Source organism: Gymnodraco acuticeps, unplaced genomic scaffold, assembly GCF_902827175.1.
Source record: "Gymnodraco acuticeps unplaced genomic scaffold, fGymAcu1.1, whole genome shotgun sequence".
Taxonomy (NCBI): Eukaryota; Metazoa; Chordata; class Actinopteri; order Perciformes; family Bathydraconidae; genus Gymnodraco; species Gymnodraco acuticeps.
Genome location: NW_022992290.1, coordinates 486,693 through 508,871, shown reverse-complemented (window position 1 = coordinate 508,871; position 22,179 = coordinate 486,693). Strand labels below are relative to the sequence as shown.

The 22,179-nt window shown below is 39.1% G+C and overlaps 1 protein-coding gene across 2 annotated transcripts in view; it reads left to right on the top strand.

The window, feature by feature from the left end:
* Positions 1–22,179, top strand: part of atp1a2a (ATPase Na+/K+ transporting subunit alpha 2a) — a 52,911-nt gene that overhangs the window by 7,037 nt on the left and 23,695 nt on the right. For both annotated transcript variants that reach the window (XM_034207861.1, XM_034207860.1), the window contains 6 exons: positions 4,103–4,216; positions 4,622–4,756; positions 7,365–7,482; positions 16,057–16,325; positions 18,150–18,348; positions 20,573–20,682. In XM_034207861.1, coding sequence (XP_034063752.1) covers positions 4,103–4,216; positions 4,622–4,756; positions 7,365–7,482; positions 16,057–16,325; positions 18,150–18,348; positions 20,573–20,682 — 945 coding nt within the window. The remainder of the gene's footprint in view (positions 1–4,102; positions 4,217–4,621; positions 4,757–7,364; positions 7,483–16,056; positions 16,326–18,149; positions 18,349–20,572; positions 20,683–22,179) is intronic.

Below are 22,179 nucleotides of genomic sequence, written 5' to 3'. Positions count from 1 at the left end.
AGTTACTGAAATCAGTCATGGTCGGTTCCAGGGTTGTGTTTTAGGCATATCCAGGAAAAAATATAGATATTCTCAATCAAGGAATATTTCATTTTCTCCAAAGCTATTTCCCTCTGAAGCAGCATCTTCAACATTAAGCTTTTCCCCTGCATGTTGAATAATATATCATAATGTTCATACATATTTCTGAATTGCATTTAACAGTTATGGAGAGTTTCAGCCAAGCATGTCCCTCAATAAAGGTTTATACTGCAGCTTGTGTAATATTGGTATTGGCTGCATAAAAATGTATTCTGAGAAAGATTTATCCTCCAAGTTAAACAAACCCTAAATAGCTCAGTTGCTATTTTTGCAAATGATAGCTCAATATGATCATACCATCTGTCAATAACATTTTAGTTCCACCAAAAATCAAGACATGATATTATAAAATGATTTTAAAGCATGCACATTTAACAAAACACACATTTGGCATCCTTAAACCGAATCGTTAACCTTCCACCAGGGACCAGAAGGTGTTAAATACTTCATTTTGGTGATTTCCTTATGGTTTATCTTCTTGTGGGGAGATTATTTATTCTGACCTTTAGTTAATCAGAATGTCCTCTTGACATCTAAATCTCCTTCCCGAGAGTCCTTGCCAAAATGGCAACACAATTAGGTCACATTTACCAACACACAGCAAGCATCCCGAAAGGAAATACAAAATATAGTAAAGCAGGACGAAAAGGAATAGCGTTAAAATTGAAAAGCAACGAAAACAAAAAAACACATTAAAGCGCGCCACTATTTGATCCTCGTAAGTAGAGAATTACAAGTACACAAAGACATAGAGCCCGCCTCGGAGAATGTGACGTAAAATCATCCGCCGTCACTGGCATTAGCAGCGATAAATGCTCAGACCACCCGCTGTGCAAATGGAGCCACGCAGCCATCCATATACTGCACTTTATGACTCTGAGTTATTACGCAATCATCATTCGGCGTTCTCCAAACCCCAGACAGCATTAAACCCTTGCATAATATACAATAACATACTGTACAGATAGACACGCGCATGAACACACGTGATAAGTGTAATCTCCCTACAGCTGGATGCTCTGCGACTTCAAAAGCCTGCAGATTTGGCACTTTGAGCCTTTGCATAATGTACAAGCAGTTATTTAAGAATAAAACCCGCCCTAACAGGACTTCACACATCGCTTTGTTCTCACTTAAACCCATTTTTAACATTATTTGATGTATCTATTGAGGAATTGTCTTCAGTGTGAGAAAAAAAAAGGTTTATTATCCCCAGGTTTTCTAAAAGTGCTGCTCAGTTTACACAACATATTTTAATATTCATGTGTCTGGAAATTCAGGATTTATTATTTAAATCCATTAAACTTTAGTACATTCAAATGTGTCACCTGCCTTGACAGATGTTGTCTTTGTGTAAAACTGGTGAATAAGAACAAGTCTCTCCCAATTGGAGAAGCAAGCAAAAGAGCTCAAATCTGCAAAAAGAAACCTGTGAAGACGAAACCACCATGAGAGTGGAAAATGTTGTAAACACAGATTTTCTGAGGATACAAATGTATTTCCTGGTTCAGAACATTTTGCACCGTTACCCTAAAAAAGCCATAAAAACACGCATTCAAGTGTAAAAAAGCAAAACGGTCTGTTGCTGTCAAATGAAAGCAGCACCTTCAAAAGAAAGGGAAACCTTTCAGGGCTTTTAAAGAATTTTATTTTCCAGGAGTTCGGGACATACAGTACAGAGCAGCTGGCAGACGCTTTCATCCAAAATAAAACCTGGCTGTCTAGTTTGCGTCAGCCAAGAGCTCAACCTATCACAGCTTGGTGAAAAGGAAAATATTCATAGGAAGTACAAATAAAAAAAGGACCAAAATAAGTCAGCCAGGCTCCAGTTCAGATTAAACATCTCTTGTACCCCTTTTCCACTGAGAATCAGTTCTAGCGCCATACTGGTGCTCGTTTGGTTCTCATTTAGTTCTAAGTGCGAACTGGTTTTGTTTCCCACCGCCCAGAAAACCAAATAGTGCCTCGTCATTACGTCACCATTTAAAGGTTCCCTATTATACTGTTTTTCATCATAATATTACAGGCAGGGCCGCCCCTGGCCAACTTGGGGCCCCAAGCGACATTGTGAGATGAGCCCCCCCCCCCCCCCCCCCAACCGACAGGAGTGAACAAATTTTTTTTTAAAACAAAGTAGGCTACTTTGCAAATATAATTCCTGTTTATTATTATTATCAACAGTTACTTTGTTATACAGTGAGGTACATGGTGAATGTGCATGTATGTCGTTCAGTATGCGTTTACAGGTGAATACGTCTGCATTTCCTGCCAAATACTAGCCTCTAAAAGATTAAAATATAATTAATGCAAATAAACTACTTCTACTAATAATAATCATAATCAATTCAATAATATAAATACTATATTGTTTTATTATAATATAGTTGTAATATAGTCAAGACAAAACATGCTTATGACATGCTCAAAAACTGATACTTCTTAAATCTGTATTCCTAGTTCCCTCTGTCAGCAATGTATCAACAACTACACACACATTTCTATCAGTATTTCTCTGTGTTGTGGTTGACATGACGATGACTGTTAGGAGTTAAGGGGAGAGGCTGAGCGTCACCATGAAATGTGCAAATTGTCATAAAAATGAATAAAAGGGGAAAAAATGCTCCATGTTTTTTAGGCTGTAAACTTTAACTGTTATGTAAGCCAACTAGACAGACAGTGTATCACTCTTCCTCCTGTACATTAGCAGATAAAAGGCATCACATACTTGAATGAATGGTAAATAAAGAATGCTGGAAATAACTGCATCTCCATTAGCCTATATGCTCTGCAGAGACTGCCTTCTTCATGTCATGAATTGCAGCTTCTTCATGTTTTGTTTTTTTCCCCTCTCGGACTGAAACTGTCTCTTCACCTGCACTAGTGGCCGTATCAAAGCCGCGATTGGTCAGATGTCGATTCATTGCAACGGTGTCGGGTTACAGACGTGCTCCCCTTGTCACCTCTCACTCTCACTCTCGCGTGTCAGAGGTGGGTGCACAGAGAACTGCGCACAGCAGCTGAGGCCCTCTGGGCGGGGCCCCCTGCAGCCTGCGTGATTGGCCTGTAGGGTACAGAACATGTCTCTGAAGTGTTTGGCTCCAAAACACCAAACAGATCGTTGCAGCATTACCCATAATCCCCTCTGTTTCAGCCCTGATTCAAAAGTGCTGATTCTCTGTCTGTTACTTTAGATGAAAATAAGGAGCCCCTCCCCACGCCCCTCTGAGAGACATTTGGTTAAAAATAACACAATGGTGCTCTAGGAGGAGATTCAGGTGATAAGGGGGGGGGGGGGGGGGGGGGGGGGTTACCTTGGTTGGTGATTGGCTAATGGTTACACAAGCCAAAACATCGTTATGACATCATAAAGTGGCCAAAATCTGATCAGCTCATTTTCAGACGGGTGTTTATAGAAATGGATCAGGACAAAAAGAGAGAGAATCTTTGTTCCTGAAACTTTCAGAGTCTCTTTCCACAGAGGGGACACATGTTGATGTAGAAGAGACGTGAAACAGTGTATTTTGTATAATAGGTGACCTTTAAATCGCGCAAAGCTCATTTTGCTTTTAATTGTATGAATCTGGTTCTTGTTCTTAGCAGTTTTTTGGTTCCTATAATGTGAATCTGGCATCGCTGCAGTGGAAACACGAAAAACTGGTTAGAAATCAGACGCTGGCTCCGAACTGGAAATGTAATCACTTTGATGGAAAAGGGGTGTTGGTGGCCTCGCAGATCAGAGTCTCTTGTTTAGGTTTTCTGGGTTTGCAAGACAGACTTTCATGTAGACTAACATTGAATCATCCAAAAGGACAGGAATAGTACACGATAATCCAGCTTTAAGGTGGCTTTTCCTTTTAAATCTAACTCTGAGATTGTCTTGCTCTTAACTCTCAGCCTTTAAGGTTTTGCTGTTTTAAAACCTTTTTGCGGTTTGTAAATCCCCTTTTTCCTCTGCCTAAAAAAGCCTAACATGAACCTAACTAAGTGGATAATGACACCTCACCTGCTTTGCCCCATTCAGCTGTACCTGGGCGTGGTGCTGTCAGCCGTGGTCATCATCACCGGCTGTTTCTCCTACTTCCAAGAGGCCAAGAGCTCCCGGATCATGGACTCCTTCAAGAAAATGGTGCCACAGGTAAGTTGAGTTGTTTGGTGTACTCTCACAGCTTTCAGAATCAATAAGCTGTCCCCCAAGTAGAGCTTACACCCTCACTTGAGTGGAAACCTAATAAGCTTGCACAAAGGAAGAATAAATGTTTGAGCCAACTTTGAATTGTGAATGTGTTTGCATAAAAACTCCCCTCGCGTTTCCCCCCCTAAGCACTTCGATTACCTAATACTTTAATCTATTTAGGCTTTTTCACTCCACTCTCTTGTCTGCTTTCCGACTACCTGTCTTTTTCCTCCTGCTTTTTCACTCCCGCTATCTCTTCCTTTCTCGTATACCTCTGCACCCTCCGGCTCTTCCTTTCCTCTGACTAAATCCTCTCTCTGTTCGCACCCTCCCTCTCCCCTCTCTTCCCTTTTTTCTCCATGCCAGCAAGCGTTGGTGATCCGTGAGGGGGAGAAGATGCAGATCAATGCTGAGTTTGTGGTGCGAGGAGATCTGGTGGAGATCAAAGGAGGAGACCGCATCCCGGCTGACCTTCGAGTGGTCTCCTCCAGCGGGTGCAAGGTAGGGGGAGGGGCACTGGAGGTCTCAGTGGGATTCCACTGACTTGCTATTTTACACCTGCTTTCAATATAATAATAATAATAATACATTTTGTCGTGGCTTCCTTCCTTGTTTATCTATCAAGCCACTAGACGCCTTAAACAGACATGTTTGAACTTGTTTTCTTCCTTTATATGTGTGTTACTTACAGTTTGAAGAGTTGCTTGGCCTCTGATGGTTTGGATGGTATTAAGAGATGTGTTGAATAACAAACTTCTACATGTGCAACAAAGAAAAGAGGCCTTTACAATATTCAAAACAAATAAGCAAAACTCAAATTAAATAACAAACAACTTAGGCATTCTTTCTTCTTGATAAGGCTCATATAACTTAATAACTTAAAGGGTAGTTTAACGGTTAAAAACGGTTCCTCGACGGCGTCTTTCTAGCCGGTTGCCCATCACTTTCACTTTAGAGCAGGCGCCGTGGGAAGTTGACTACAGACGTCACAATTAGGTGGCCTTTCTTATCAAATCAAAATACTGGCTCTAACACATTTGATTTAAGGCGCCTTCAGGGCCGTCCCTGGCCAACATGAGGCCCCACGCAAAGTTATATGATGAGGCCCTCTGTTTTGCGAGCATCGGGGGGTACATACAGGGGGGTGTGCCGCGCCACACTAATAGGTGCGCCGCATTTTCGACTCAGTTGAGGCACCCTCCTCAAGATGAGGCCCCACGCAGTCTGCGTGATCGGCCTGTAGGGAGGGCAGAGGGACTTCAATGTGGAATATTATTATTATAATATTATTATTATTATTTGAATATTATTGAATCTATTTTAATTCGAATCAGTCTTTTTTTGTTGTCATCATCTTAAGTTAGTGTTAGAGCCAGTGGTGTAATGTAATGAAGTAAATGTACTCAAGTACTATGATATTGAGGTACTTTACCTTAGTATTTCCATTGTATGCTATATTATATTTATTCAATACATTATTAAAGCCAAAATTAAACTTCTTACTCCACTAGACTGAACTAATCTAACTATCAGACTGCTTTAGTTACTAGTTATTTTACAAATTCCAAAATGTAGTTTATAAAAAATACATATAAACTAATACATACATTATAATATATATAATTGTAGGTTAAGATATCCAGCAGCGGTATTAAAATTAGCTCCAGATTCACCAGCCTTTATAAATACATTAACGCATCAGATGTCAAATTCTAATGTAATATATATATATATTAATCTGAAATGGGATATTACGTACACTAGTACTTTTGCTAAAGTATATCTTCTTGCAAATGTTTTTGTCATTTTACTTCTATGTAAGATTTTACGCAAGTACTTCGTTCAGCACTGGTTTTTAGCATAATAGCGTTTGCTAATTAGCACAAAAACAAAGCTCATGATTATGGGAATGTCATCTTAATCAACAAACTTTTAAGGATTATTATTATAATTGTTTTTTATTAATGTATAAAGCCATTTTAGGTAAGCTTCCACTCTATGTGCCAGATTTTCTCCAGTTTGTAACTCTTACAACCTCAGATCCAGTGCCTGGATACAGGTCCAGGTTCCTGCTGTGCGGACTGAGGCTTTTTTATTATGGTCCTTGGTCTTGGAATGACCTTCAATCAAGCCTCAAACTGAGGGCACTTGTCTCAATAGCATGTTTTAAGTTGAACTTGTCTGAGGTCCTTACCACCAGCTGCTCTTGCAGTAATAAGTCGTTTCTTACTGTCCTAATGTGCTCAATGTAGTGACTGCTTTTTCGTCTTTTGTTTTCTTAGTTATGTTCTCTGTATTTTATATGTTTGTGTTTTGTGTAACGTTGCTGCCTTCTTGGTCAGGTCAGCATTGAAAATGAGATTTTATCTCAATGCTTTTATCTGGTTAAATAAATAAAAAATAATGTTGGATACTTTTGCACATTTTAAATTCAAGCTAAACCCTTGCTGACATATTTCACTCAAAACCCAACGTTTCAACCTGAAAGTGGCTACTTTTGTTTCCCAGCTTGACATTCTCATATTTCTTGACATATGACGGAGACTTTTGAAAGTGTTTTATGTACTCAGCATGTTGTTGACATTTCCCGCCCACAGCTTACATCTTTCTGATGCTATTCACAAAAAAACTCCACAAAACCTTTCTTTTCAATTTTTTTTTCACTTTAATCTCAGGAAATATTCAAATGTTTTCATGTGTGACTTTAATCTAGAAAATTCTTTTCTCTGAATATGAACTCCCCACACTAGCCATGCAGCTGTCATTTTATATTCATTTTACATTGTTAAGGTTAGCTTTCATTTTTCATATAGTACTCCCTGTAGTATAAAAATGTGTCTCAACATGTCGACTTTCCAGCGTGAGTTCATCCCACTGGACTTCGAGGCTGTATAATAAGACTGTGACGATCAATTGAATGCATTTCTTCACCTATAGAGGAACGTGAGGAAAATAACAAAGACAACAGAAAAGCGTTTGGACTTGCTTCGACTTGTTGCGCTTGTTGTTGATGAGTGCTGCTGTCGTCCTTCTCACCTTGTCACTCTCTCCTGTTTCCCTCCCTCAGTCTCACTCACTAACACACTCCTTGTTTCCTCTCCCTCTGAAGGTGGACAACTCGTCTCTGACGGGAGAGTCGGAGCCTCAGACTCGCTCCCCAGAGTTCACACATGACAATCCTCTGGAAACCCGCAACATCTGTTTCTACTCCACCAACTGCGTCGAGGGTCAGTAGGTCACATCTGGCTGAGATTGTCTTTTATCACATCTAAAAGTGTTTTTTTCAAACCATCTGGACATCAACACTACCTTTCCGCCTGAGCATGAGCGTGTTTCAGTGCTTTCATTAGACAAGCCCTCCATGCGATAGTAGTGTGTGTTGAATATTTAATGCATTGAGATTTTTAACGAGTATTTTTATCTGAGATTCAACTGTTGGGAATCGTAGTTGATGTTTCAGCTCCTATCAATCATCAAATGGTGATGCACTTAGCATTTTAATGAAATGTTCTTATGTATTCTATTAGAAATATGCAACTTTATTAATTTCTTCATATATATTCCAATGTAGGTGGAATATAAAGTGAACTGTTCATATCCAAAGTACATCATTTGGGGAAAAAGTCTGTCTCTATTGTCTGTGTGGACTTTTAAAATAACAATAATAATATTAAACTGTATTTATATTGTTTCAAAACACAGTTACAAAGCGCTTTCACATAAAACAGAACACCGGTAAAAAAATACTCAGAGAGAAAATGAATTAAACAACAGCATCTTAACACAGAGTAAAACAGATAGAAAATATTAAGATAAAATAACGGAGCGATTCCAAAAAAAGTGAGTTTTTAAAAATGACTTGAAAAGAGCTGACAGGTTTCTCCTCCTCAGGCAAGTCGTTCAAAAGCCCATTATACTTTATTTTAAAGATAAATCATTTTATTCTATATGCCAGCGCAACTAAACATGCATATATCTGTACATTTTCTGCATCAGTAGTAAAACTATGTAGAGAGTAATGTTGAGCCTTCTGCTGTCTTTTAGTCTATTACTCAATTGTGCTCCCTCTGGCTAGCTAGGTTGTGTTCAAGGACATAAAAGCACCATATTTCCTCTTTAGGGGTTTCTAGCTCAGCAGATAATTTGGGTTTTATGTATCCAGGTTTGTAGATATTTGCCCCCGAGATTTAAAATTAAAATACAGTGTGAGTGGTGCTCACAGCAATAGAAAATCAGAAGCAGCATTTTCTTTCTAGAAACATTGCCCCTGTTGCTCTGAATAATCCAGATATTTCCCTTTGAACAGTTTTGTTGGAACCACTTTCAACTGAGGAAATAGCTTAGGTCTGCACATTACAAATTTGTATTTTACATGATTTCCTTCCCTCACTCAGTCAGTCAGCACGGTGTCTCCTCAGCCATCAATCACTGGCCTACACCTGTCATTTTCCTCCATCCATCACCACTATTTATCCAGCGCATCACTTTTCCTATCAACGGGCTGAGGGCTGGACATCTTGTTTTAAAGAGCTCTCTTCAACAAAATAAATTGGCACCATTTGTAAAAAAATAAATGACAACTGCCTACTTCGAGAAACTTGTGCTTGGTGTAAAATGTGTGCCGCTTCCTGCAGAGATGGCAAAAGTACACACATCCTTTCCTCAAGTACAGATACTCGTGTTTAAAAATACTCTGGTGAAAGTAGAAGTACTGACTAAACTTCTTTACCCAAGTATAAGTAAAGAAGTATGGGCTTCGAGTAAAAAGTACCCATAACTAGCAGCTGCTTTAAAGAGTACCTGACCTCCCTTTATATTATTTTTTTTTTTTTTTAATTCTTTATTTATTTGGGGTCACATTATTTTATAATACAAGTACAGTTTTTCAAATCATATGTTTTTAGAGACCCAAAAGTGACAAATGAAATAGCAAACAAAATTAGTCAAAATAAAATAAAAACGAAAAAGTACACAGGGGTTGTTTGAAATAGCAAATGTCTACACATGTACATATGCATTCATATCAACATGCATATATGCATACAATACACACACACATACATGTGGCCATACATACACATCTATATACATTCAGTCGGTGTATAGGAACAGTCAAACAAGGGATGGTCGTCTTTGGGATATGTAAATTCTCCACTTTTTCCATATTTCCTCAAATGTGTTTTCCTGTAGCCTCATTGAGAATGTGATTCTTTCCATGATATAGATTTCATGGATTTTGTCATACCAGTTGTCAAGAGAGGGGATGTCTGCTTTGAGCCATTTTCTAGTTATTGCTTTTTTTGCTGCAACAGTAAGAATTCCAAATAATTGTTTTGTTTTTAAGTTTGAGGGGATTGAATGTACGAGCCCAAATAGAAATTCATCCCAGTTTAATGGGATTTTTTCCTGTAGTATTATTTCAATTTCTACATGGATCTTTTGCCAAAAAGTTACTATTAAAGGGCAAGTCCAAAACAAATGGTAGTGATGTGCTAACTGAGAACCACATTTCCTCCAGCATCTGGGGGGCCCTAGCTGATGTGATGACTGGGCAGGGCTGAAAAAATACCTGCTCAGCATCTTCCAACTAAACATTCTGTAGGTGCCTGAGCTAGAGATCTTCCATTGAAAAGTACAGTAGCTTGTCCAAACTTCGTCAGGGATGGTTTTTTTTGTTTCGTTTTCCCATTTGTGTTTTATATAGAAAGTATTTTCCTTTTTAATATCTTGAAGAGCTTGGTAAAGTTTGGAGATTACTTTCATCCCTGTGTCTGATGTGTATGCACTGGTGAAAACTATTAATAAAGGGTTTTCAAGGGCCTTCTGGCTGTCTGACAGGGAACTATTTAAGTAATGGCGTACCTGTAGAAATCTAAAAAAATCACCGTTATTCAACCCATATCGTTTTTTTAATGTTTGAAAATCAAACATAGTTCCTTTGCTGAAAAATGTGCAATATGAAGTAAGGCCATGTTTGGCCCAGCCTTTAAATGTTGTATCTAGCTTGCTTGGGGTGAAATCAAGATCATGTGAGCACCATCTTAATATCTTCATTTCCTCCAGAAAGTCACTCCTGGTGATGGCCCTCAGCCATAGTTTTAAAGAGAGGTTGATCCAGCGGTTATCTTTTTCCAGTAAGTTTTTAATATGTTTTTTATCCCCTAACCTTGCCTCGATTGGTACTTCTCCTGATACATTATTCTCAATTTCTTTCCATCTAGCTCTGTAGTCTGGCTTGCACCAGCAGAACAAGCTTCTTAATTGGGCTGATATATAGTAGTCCTTCAAGCAGGGGAGCGCTACTCCTCCCTTGTTTTTTGCTAGTTGAAGAGTACAGAATCTAATCCTTGGTTTCTTCCCTTGCCAAATGTACCTTGATATGGTTTTATCCCATTCGTTAAACTGCTTGTCTGTGATTTCAATTGGTAGATTCTGGAAAAGGTATAAAAGTCTAGGTAGGATGTTCATTTTCACTGATTCTATTCGAGATTCAAAGCTCAGCACTGGGATCAAGTTCCATCTATTTATGTCTTCTTTTATTTTCTGATTTAGAGGGTTGAAATTTAGTGTATACAAGTCCTCTGAATCTTTAGAGATGTTTACTCCCAGATATTTTAAGTGGTCCAGTTCCCAATTAAGAACAATGGTCGAGTTTATATGTTGGCTTGGCTTGTAATTAAAGCTCAGTATTTGGGTTTTTGTTATATTGAGTTTGTACCCTGAGACAGAACTATAAGTATCCAAAAAGGTCAGTAAACTCAAGAATGATTCATCTGGGTTTGACAGGTATATTAATATATCATCAGCAAATAATGATAATTTATGTTCCTGGCCATATACTTTTATGCCGGTAATATTGTTATTTTGAGTAACCCCCAAGCTCAGAGCTTCGATATAAATTGCGAATAACAGAGGGCTAATTGGACATCCCTGTCGTGTCCCTCTCTCAAGGTTGAAAGAATTTGATATGGCTCCATTTATTTTTATTCTTGCATAAGGGTTGTCGTACAATGCTTGAACAGTATTAATAAATGTCTTGTGAAAGCCAAACTTTTCAAGAACTTGGTATAGGAATTTCCAATTAACTCGATCGAAGGCTTTTTCTGCATCAAGGCTCAAAAGTACTGCCTGGAGTTTGTTTTTGGATATATGTTCAACTATATGTAGAGTTCTGCGGATATTATCTTGAGTTTGCCGTTGTTTGATAAATCCTGTCTGATCTAGATTTATTATCCGAGGGAGGATTTCTTCGAGTCTTTTTGCCAAAATGTGGGTAAAGATCTTATAGTCTTGATTTAGCACACTTATTGGACGATAACTTCCACAGTCACATTTGTCTTTCCCTTCCTTTGGTATCAGGGAGATTACTGCTTCGCCCCATGAGGGGGGAGCTATACCTGTCTGAAGCACGTGGTTAAAAGCATCCCTCATTGTTGGGATCAGTAGATCCATCATTTCCCTGTACCATTCAGAAGGGAAACCATCTGGGCCTGGGGCTTTATTGGGTTTTAAATCAGCGATTGCCTTTTCGATTTCTTTTCCCGTAATTTCTCTAATTAAATTGTGATTTTGCTCATCCCTCACTTTAGGAAAAGTGATCAAGTCAAGGAAACTCCTGATGTTGGTTTTATCTATTTTAGGCTGTGTGTATAGGTTTTTATAGAAACAGACAAACGTTTGTTGTATGTCTTTTAGATTACTATGTATAATACTTGTTTCAGGGTCTTTATTTTGTAAATTGTGTTTTCTACCTGTTGTTTTTTAGTTTGTAAGCCAATAGTTTTGCTGATTTACCTCCTACCTCATAGTAACTTTGTTTTAGAAAGATCATTTTATTTTTAATGTCGTTAGAGAGGATTTCATGGAGTTCGTTCTTTTTTTATCTATTTCCATTTTAGTTTTTGTATTTAGGGTTTTCTTATGTATATTTTCTAGATGTTTTAGTTCTGTTTGAAGCTGATTTGTTTTCTCTTTTCTTTGCTTATTTATGTTTGAGGAATAGCCAATTATTTTTCCTCTTAGGACAGCTTTACATGCATCCCACAAGATTATTGGGGACACTTCTCCATTGTCATTGTCGTTCAGATAATCTTTTATATCGGTCCTGATTTGAGGCCTAATTTGGTTAAGAATTCCTGTGTTCAATCTCCAGATTGTGCTTTTCCTTTCTAGTCCTAGATTTAGTGCCATGGAGACCGGGGCATGGTCTGATAAGTCCATGGTCCCTATACTGCAATTTTGGACCCTGTAAAAATCTTTCTGATACATAAACAGATAATCGAGCCTTGAATATACTGAGTGTGGGTGTGAGTAAAAGGTAAAATCTTTCGTAGACGGATTTAGGTCTCGCCATATATCTGAGAGCCCTAGGTCTCCCAAGATCAATGTAATGTTCTTGGTGATTTTTTTCCCTCCTGAGGGAAGGGGTTTTGATGTATCTAAAGTTGGGTTAAGTCTAACATTGAAATCTCCCCCACAAATTAGAATTCCTTGGGCCTCCAATGTTATTATTTCAAAAATGTGTTTGTAAAATGACCATTCAGATCCCGGGGGGGCATATACATTCAGGAGGGTAACTAAAGTACCCTCCAAATTTCCCCGAATCAGTACATATCTCCCATCTTTGTCCTTTTTTTCACATGTGCATTCAAAGTTTAATTTACTGGAGATTAAGATTGTTACGCCCCTCCTGGATCCCTTTCTGTATGAGGATGAATATGAACTGAAGTTCCACTTTTTAAGTTTTTGGTGTTCCTGTTCTGTTAGATGAGTCTCCTGAAGGAGGGCTATTTCAACTCCATCTCTTTTTAATTTTGACATGACTTTATTCCTTTTAATTGGGTTTCCCAGACCGTTCACATTGTATGTAATTACTTTAATTGACCCTTTACTCTGCATGCTGATTATTTGCCTTTATTTTAAATCCATGAGTTCCTACATTTAAATCATTTCCAACATCCCCTGTTGTATATATAACATTAATAAAATACAAAACTATAACCAAAAAAAATGTAACAGAATAATATCCACAAACATAAATGACAATAATGACGATAATGTCATTGTTAGCTAATGAATGTTTCCATGCTGAACAACGGCAACATGACAACGTTTCCATTGGTCCCTCTTCTTTAGAGAAGACCAGGAAATGATGGATACACGGATCGTGTTCAAATCAATAGGCACGCAATGACTCTAAAGAATAATGATCACGCATCAAACACACATTCAGACTAAAGGAACCAGCTGTTTGGAAAATGAGAGAAGTAGAAAGTACAGGTATTTGGGTTCAACATGTAAGAAGTAGAAAGTACAGGTATTTGAGTTCAACATGTGAGAAGTAGAAAGTACAGGTATTTGAGTTCAACATGTAAGAAGTAGAAAGTACAGGTATTTGAGTTCAACATGTAAGAAGTAGAAAGTACAGGTATTTGAGTTCAACATGTAAGAAGTAGAAAGTACAGGTATTTGAGTTCAACATGTAAGAAGTAGAAAGTACAGGTATTTGAGTTCAACATGTAAGAAGTAGAAAGTACAGGTATTTGAGTTCAACATGTAAGAAGTAGAAAGTACAGGTATTTGTGTTCACATGTAAGAAGTAGAAAGTACAGGTATTTGTGTTCAACATGTAAGAAGTAGAAAGTACAGGTATTTGAGTTCAACATGTAAGAAGTAGAAAGTACAGGTATTTGAGTTCAACATGTAAGAAGTAGAAAGTACAGGTATTTGTGTTCAACATGTAAGAAGTAGAAAGTACAGGTATTTGTGTTCAACATGTAAGAAGTAGAAAGTACAGGTATTTGTGTTCAACATGTAAGAAGTAGAAAGTACAGGTATTTGTGTTCAACATGTAAGTAGAAAGTACAGGTATTTGTGTTCAACATGTAAGAAGTAGAAAGTACAGGTATTTGTGTTCAACATGTAAGAAGTAGAAAGTACAGGTATTTGTGTTCAACATGTAAGAAGTAGAAAGTACAGGTATTTGAGTTCAACATGTAAGAAGTAGAAAGTACAGGTATTTGTGTTCAACATGTAAGAAGTAGAAAGTACAGGTATTTGTGTTCAACATGTAAGAAGTAGAAAGTACAGGTATTTGTGTTCAACATGTAAGAAGTAGAAAGTACAGGTATTTGAGTTCAACATGTAAGAAGTAGAAAGTACAGCTATTTGTGTTCAACATGTAAGAAGTAGAAAGTACAGGTATTTGAGTTCAACATGTAAGAAGTAGAAAGTACAGGTATTTGTGTTCAACATGTAAGAAGTAGAAAGTACAGGTATTTGTGTTCAACATGTAAGAAGTAGAAAGTACAGGTATTTGTGTTCAACATGTAAGAAGTAGAAAGTACAGGTATTTGAGTTCAACATGTAAGAAGTAGAAAGTACAGGTATTTGTGTTCAACATGTAAGAAGTAGAAAGTACAGGTATTTGAGTTCAACATGTAAGAAGTAGAAAGTACAGGTATTTGAGTTCAACATGTAAGAAGTAGAAAGTACAGGTATTTGTGTTCAACATGTAAGAAGTAGAAAGTACAGGTATTTGTGTTCAACATGTAAGAAGTAGAAAGTAGAGGTATTTGAGTTCAACATGTAAGAAGTAGAAAGTACAGGTATTTGTGTTCAACATGTAAGAAGTAGAAAGTACAGGTATTTGTGTTCAACATGTAAGAAGTAGAAAGTACAAGTATTTGTGTTCAACATGTGAGAAGTAGAAAGTACAGGTATTTGTGTTCAACATGTAAGAAGTAGAAAGTACAGGTATTTGTGTTCAACATGTAAGAAGTAGAAAGTACAGGTATTTGGGTTCAACATGTAAGAAGTAGAAAGTACAGGTATTTGAGTTCAACATGTAAGAAGTAGAAAGTACAGGTATTTGTGTTCAACATGTAAGAAGTAGAAAGTACAGGTATTTGAGTTCAACATGTAAGAAGTAGAAAGTACAGGTATTTGTGTTCAACATGTAAGAAGTAGAAAGTACAGGTATTTGGGTTCAACATGTAAGAAGTAGAAAGTACAGGTATTTGAGTTCAACATGTAAGAAGTAGAAAGTACAGGTATTTGTGTTCAACATGTAAGAAGTAGAAAGTACAGGTATTTGAGTTCAACATGTAAGAAGTAGAAAGTACAGGTATTTGTGTTCAACATGTAAGAAGTAGAAAGTACAGGTATTTGAGTTCAACATGTAAGAAGTAGAAAGTACAGGTATTTGAGTTCAACATGTAAGAAGTAGAAAGTACAGGTATTTGTGTTCAACGTGTAAGAAGTAGAAAGTACAGGTATTTGAGTTCAACATGTAAGAAGTAGAAAGTACAGGTATTTGTGTTCAACATGTAAGAAGTAGAAAGTACAGGTATTTGTGTTCAACATGTGAGAAGTAGAAAGTACAGGTATTTGGGTTCAACATGTAAGAAGTAGAAAGTACAGGTATTTGTGTTCAACATGTAAGAAGTAGAAAGTACAGGTATTTGAGTTCAACATGTAAGAAGTAGAAAGTACAGGTATTTGTGTTCAACATGTAAGAAGTAGAAAGTACAGGTATTTGAGTTCAACATGTAAGAAGTAGAAAGTACAGGTATTTGGGTTCAACATGTAAGAAGTAGAAAGTACAGGTATTTGTGTTCAACATGTAAGAAGTCAAAGTAAAAAGTCGTCAGAAAAATAAGTAGTCGAGTGAAGTACTGATACCAGAAACATGTACTTTAGTACAGTAACAAAGTATTTGTACTCCACTACTTGCCACCTCTGGCTTCCTGACATATAACATGCATGTGTTGAACTGACAGTGAACCCCTCCTCTCTCTCAGGTGGCGCTCATGGCATCGTGATTGGCACCGGGGACCATACAGTGATGGGTCGCATCGCCACGCTGGCGTCAGAGCTGGAAGTCCGCCGTACGCCCATCAACATCGAGATCGAGCATTTCATCCACCTCATCACGGGCGTGGCTGTCTTCCTGGGCGTGAGCTTCTTCATCCTGTCAATCATCCTGGGCTACACCTGGCTGGAGGGCGTCATCTTCCTCATCGGCATCATCGTGGCCAATGTGCCTGAGGGCCTGCTGGCGACTGTCACTGTGAGTAGTGTGTGTGGGCGTCTTCCTCACAAGAAAGATATCTGGATTTTTGACTCAAAAGAGAGAAATGTTTCAATGTTTTTTTGTTTATATACCAGCATCCACCCTCTTTTTTTTATTACCTCTGCAAGAACACAATGGGTACTTAAGTTTACAATAAACAAGGTCCCTTTGTAAACAAGGTCCCTTTGTAGCAAGGTCCCTTTGTAGCAAGGACAGGACGCAATAAGCTTCTGGGAATAGTGAACAGAAACCATGGGGGGAAGTCATACATTGCCCGCAGCACACAAACAAACAAAGGTTAAACATGGTTTGTGTTGCAAATGGTCATTTATCTTTCCATTATTTGTTTTGTTCTAACTAAGTATTATGAGTTGGATACATTTTTTAAATGGTAGCTAAACACAATTTTCCTGGCGCCTCAACATTACTAAATTTGCCCCTGATAAAAACAGCCAAAACTACTCAGAAGCAAAACTACTCAGAACACATTCATTGAAAATTGACATTGAGTTTTTCCAAAAAGGGTTATAGTAATGAGAAGTGGAACAACAATATTTGTTATTTGTTGAACAAGCAGATGTTTTGGGACACAGTAACAGTCTGATATGCCTATAAATATAGTGGCATACATCATATAATTAATTGTTTACTTGAATAGCATATAAGCTAACAGTTGTCATTCATTCAAGGTCTTTTTTAGGGCCCCTAAACAAACACACGTCTAATATTCACTCTCCTTTTACCTCCGTTTTGGTCTCACCGCCTCGTTAGACAAGACATTTGGCTTTGTGTGTGCTTGGTGTGCACGTTGGTTTCTTCACAAGTTAGTTGCTAACTTTGTTCTGTCTGCTGTTCGGTGCTGGGCAGGTAATCAGGTACGCTGGCTAAATGAGCTCGTTTGATGAAATTGCTGCCTGAGGCTTCTGAAATGGGGTTTGATGGAACTAGGGTTTGTGCTAAAAAGCTCTTCAGCACTTAGAGGAGAATGCAGGGTTGTGTGTTGATTCTCCACGAGTTTGACACCTTGAGCAGCTGTTTTCTCATTACATGCAGTAATTTAATCCAGTGTTAACATCAACATATTGATTATTGCAGCGCTGCGTGTGCGAGTTGTGGAGCCCTTATATAACCCGGCTCACTGTCATGGTTTACTGGCACTCCTAAATGGCACAGAGCCATCGTCAATGTTATTAGTTACACCTGTGCTTTTGCTAACACTAATTTACCCTCAGTGAATGTTATCTCCGGCTCTAATGATACTACAGAACACAACAAAGCAGGTGATTCATTACTCAACGGTTACTGGAGTTGCTCAAATGTTGAAATAAATCTAACTTTTTCAACAATAAACAAAGTGTGAGCTGAGGTGGATGCCAGCTGGCATTTGAAATGCCATCAGTCGACATTTCACTGGTCACAGAAAATAAATCAACTTCCAGTGGCTGGTTTTCTTTAGTTGCTTTCGCTTTAGACACACCGTGAATCGTGGGTGGAAATGTTTGTGCTGCATTTGTTGCTCTGTAAACAATGCCGAGAGCTTGAATCGTTGTGCGACGATGTGTCTCTCGCAACATATGGGATCTGTCTATTCATTGTATTTGTATGTCCCTGTGCACCTGCTGTTAACCAGCCAACCAAATACATGCAAACAGACACACATGCAGACACACCAACATGCTCTTTCGTTGTAAAGCACCTGGACCACGCATGGTTTCACAAGCACAAGTACTTGAACGCACCGGTGCGTACACATGCTTTCTCTTCCCTCGTTGAGTAACAATCATCCATCCTCTCTTCCCCCCCCCCCCTGTGTCTTCCCAGGTGTGTCTGACTCTCACTGCCAAGCGAATGGCCAAGAAGAACTGCCTGGTGAAGAACCTGGAGGCCGTAGAGACTCTGGGCTCCACCTCCACCATCTGCTCCGACAAGACGGGCACGCTGACCCAGAACCGCATGACCGTGGCCCACATGTGGTTCGACAACCAGATCCACGAGGCGGACACCACTGAGGACCAGACGGGTGAGACAGGGAGAGGGGGCGGGATGAAAGGAGAGGGAGGGGCAGGCATGTGCAGAGGTTGTGAGAGGAGCACTGTGGTGGAAATATCTCATAGAAATAAAGACTCAAGTTAAAGTTCCCCTATTAGACTGTTCTTCATCAATATATTATAGATCTCAGATATATACAAACATGTCTCTGAAGTGTTTGGCTCCAAACACCAAACAGATCATTGCAGCATTACCCATAATCCCCTCTGTTTCAGCCCTGTTTCCAAAGTGCTGATTCTCTGTCTGTTACTTTAGATGAAAATAAGGAGCCCCTCCCCACGCCCCTCTGAGAGAGATTTGGTTACAAAGAACACAATGGTGCTCTAGGAGGAGATTCAGGTGATAAGGGGGGGGGGTTACCTTGGTTGCTGATTGGCTAATGGCTACACAAGCCAACAAATTATTATGACATCATAAAGTGGCCAAAATCTGATCAGCTCGTTTTCAGACAGGTTTTTATAGAAATGGATCAGGACAAAAAGAGAGAGAATCTTTGTTCTTGAAACTTTCAGAATCTCTTTTCATGGAGGGGACACATGTTGATGTAGAAGAGACTAAGTGGAATTTGCATAATAGGTGACCTTTAAGAGATTGTCTTTGAATATTTAATAAGCTCTTCTTCGCAGAAAAGGATCCAAATATTACAGTCACATGTTCACGGCAAGAGTCTGCAAAGTCTGAATGAAGATGCTCGTGTTGTCTCTCTAAGTTGGAGCCGTTGAAACACCTGCGTCCTTGAGACTGCAACAACCTGGTGCTAAAACAACTCTATGTGGTTATACAGAGCCACACAGTTAGTTATTTAAATTAAAACACATCATGTGAAACACACTCGAACAAGCAAAAAACAACTAAATGGAAATGTATATTCAAATGTCCAAAGCAGCACAACTGAATAAAAGGGGATTTTATGGCAGTTCTAAGGGATATTAAAATGTATGTATTTTAAACCAAACCCATTGTTGGTTCAAACACTGACAGTTAATTAATGAAACATGCAAAGAACTAAAGTATATTTCGGTAATTTCTTCTCACATTTTACCTGGACCAATCCTAACCCAGCTCTGACAAAGATGCACTTCCTTTCTCGCCTCAATGTTTGTGTTACCAAGTTCTCCATAAAGACATCAGGCACAATGCTTCAGTAATGACGAGAAGATGCTCATAGTGTGCGGCTAAGATACAACTACTATGTGCCAAATATTTAGTTTATTAAATAGCACATATCATGAATAAGGTGTACTAGACACAAGCTATTGTTATTTATTTGTGTTTAATAGATAAAGCACCCTTTGAGATCTATCTGTGCCAAGGGAGAAGGGAGGGAAAGAGATAGCTGGAAGGAAAGTCGGAGAGTGTGTGGGAATACAGAGCGGGAAGGAATGACCACCTGCTGAAATGCATCTGCCCAATGTTCACGCCGCCAACAGACAGTTCTGTTCGCTCTAGCGCTTGGATTAATTGAGCAGCGGTATGCAGTGGGCGGCACAACCATCAGCTACAGTACAAACATGTCTTCTGCCAGAGTTGCCGTGGAACCAATCCGAGTCCTGTCTCAGCGGCAACCCGTGCCTCAAAGGATGTTTTAACAATAAGCAAAAGGTCTGGAAGAAACCGAAACAGGTGTATGCATACCAATGAGTATTGAGTAGGCGAATGTGGAATCATACAATAAATAGCTTCTGTTGTAGTGCTGATGAAGGTTGCTCCGCTGAAACAAGTGCGGAAAGAACAGTGTGTTCATTTTCCAGGAGCAGGGATTATTTGTTGCAGGTTTTGGATTCTTTGGCACCTGGTTTTGTCAAATTCAACAACTCTCGCCGCTTGTGCTGATGTTGCCTGATACTATCATATTCTGTTTACACACTAAGAGTGACAGCGACCACTCCAGAGAGTCAGGGAGAGAATACAACTTGAATGCAGCGGAGTGAAGGTCAGGTTCAGATTGGCTGGGAGGAGAAATGAAATGTTCATAGCTTTTTATTTTTCGACACATTCCGGTTAAAAATGTATGCTATTTTTCAGACTGGGGATTTGAAAGATCAATTTTGTCAAGGAATAAGTGATTGCTTGACTTTCTGTTATTTAGCTTCAATATCCAGTGCTGTGTGAAACCAAGAGTTAAGTCAGTAGCGTACATACTGCATGAGTCCTCCTTAAAACACAGTCTAACACAGCTTCTTCTATTCTCCCAGGTTTAGGATTTGACAAGAGCTCTGCTACTTGGGTTGCTCTGTCTCGCGTGTCCGGGCTATGCAACAGAGCGGATTTCAAAGCCGGACAGGAGAACTTCCCCATCCTGATGGTATGAACTTCCACCCTACACACACTCTACCACAGCAACTTTCCAAACCTTTGCATCAATGATTCAGTCTCATGAATGATCTGCACTCTCTTAAGCAGGAGGTTATAACAGGTTTCATTTGATCTAAGGACATTTTAAGTAGACCCATTTTGGGATTGGGATCAAATCATGCATGCACATTATTCATAAGGCAGGATTTCCCATACACGGTAAGGGGGAGTTAACAACACCAGGAGAGTGTTAGGGAAGCTGTCACTCAAAAATAATCAGAGGTGGTATTTGAATGTTTTAAATGACCCACAAAATGACCATTTGTACATGAAATGATTTCCATGTTACCTTGAACATTTGTGGACATTTTCTTGGGGCGTGGTAAACAAAGATTGAAGTACTTTTTGCTGCGTTTAACATCAGCAAAAACGTATAAAGCAGATTTTAAATGGTATAAACTGAGCAAATGGGTTTGTAATCATAATCTGAGATGTAACGTATTTGATATGTTTTTAGTAGAAGTACACTATTTCTGAAATATTTATAGCAATTTTTTTACACACATTTATGCAAAAACCTCAGAGTACTGAGCTGCTCACAAGAACAAGCAAATAATACAGTAGGTCTGCAATGCCTTATATTTTATATATGATACGCATAACATACAATATGGCCCTCTTAAATATTGTGTCGCAAAGGTACAGTTAAGTAACACATGGATGTTCAAGTTAAGTACTTGAACTTTGAGTAAATGTACTTTGCCATGGGGCGGACAATTTTCACACACAAGGCACCCGCAGCGGGAAAAAACAACCCATAAAAACGATTTGTCAACACCACTTGACACTGATGCATGACACACACACACACATACACACACACACACACACACACACACACACACACACACACACACACACACACACACACACACACACACACACACACACACACACACACACACACACACACACACACACACACACACACACACACACACACACACAGACACAGAATAATCCGGTGCACCCCTGGAAATAACTCCCCCACACTGACACACAAACACACACACCGCTGAGTGGGCAAGTCAATAATATCCCAGAGTTCTTCCGACCGCTGCCCTCCAACCTGTGCTACATTGACCTGAAGAAATTCCCAGTGTGGCTCTCACACACTCTGCAGCCTCTCCCCTCCAAGTGCCAGGCCTCCTCCCTGCATTAAGTCACAGCACAGCACTCAAACACAGCAGTCAAGGCCCAGGCCACACTGCCGTTACAGGAACAAGTAACCGGGGAAAACACAAATGGAATTTCCATGATCTATTTATTCATTCATGGAAAGGCACAAACAAGGACAAATCTAGCTGAGCGCGTGTCCTTGTTTAGCGGCTGTTCATGAATGAGTAAACAGGAATAAAGAGAAATGTCTTGTCTCGGTTCGGCCCCTGTTGGTGTATTGGCTGTAAGGTCATTCAGCTCAGCATGGAAGAGCGGGGACATTGCAGTG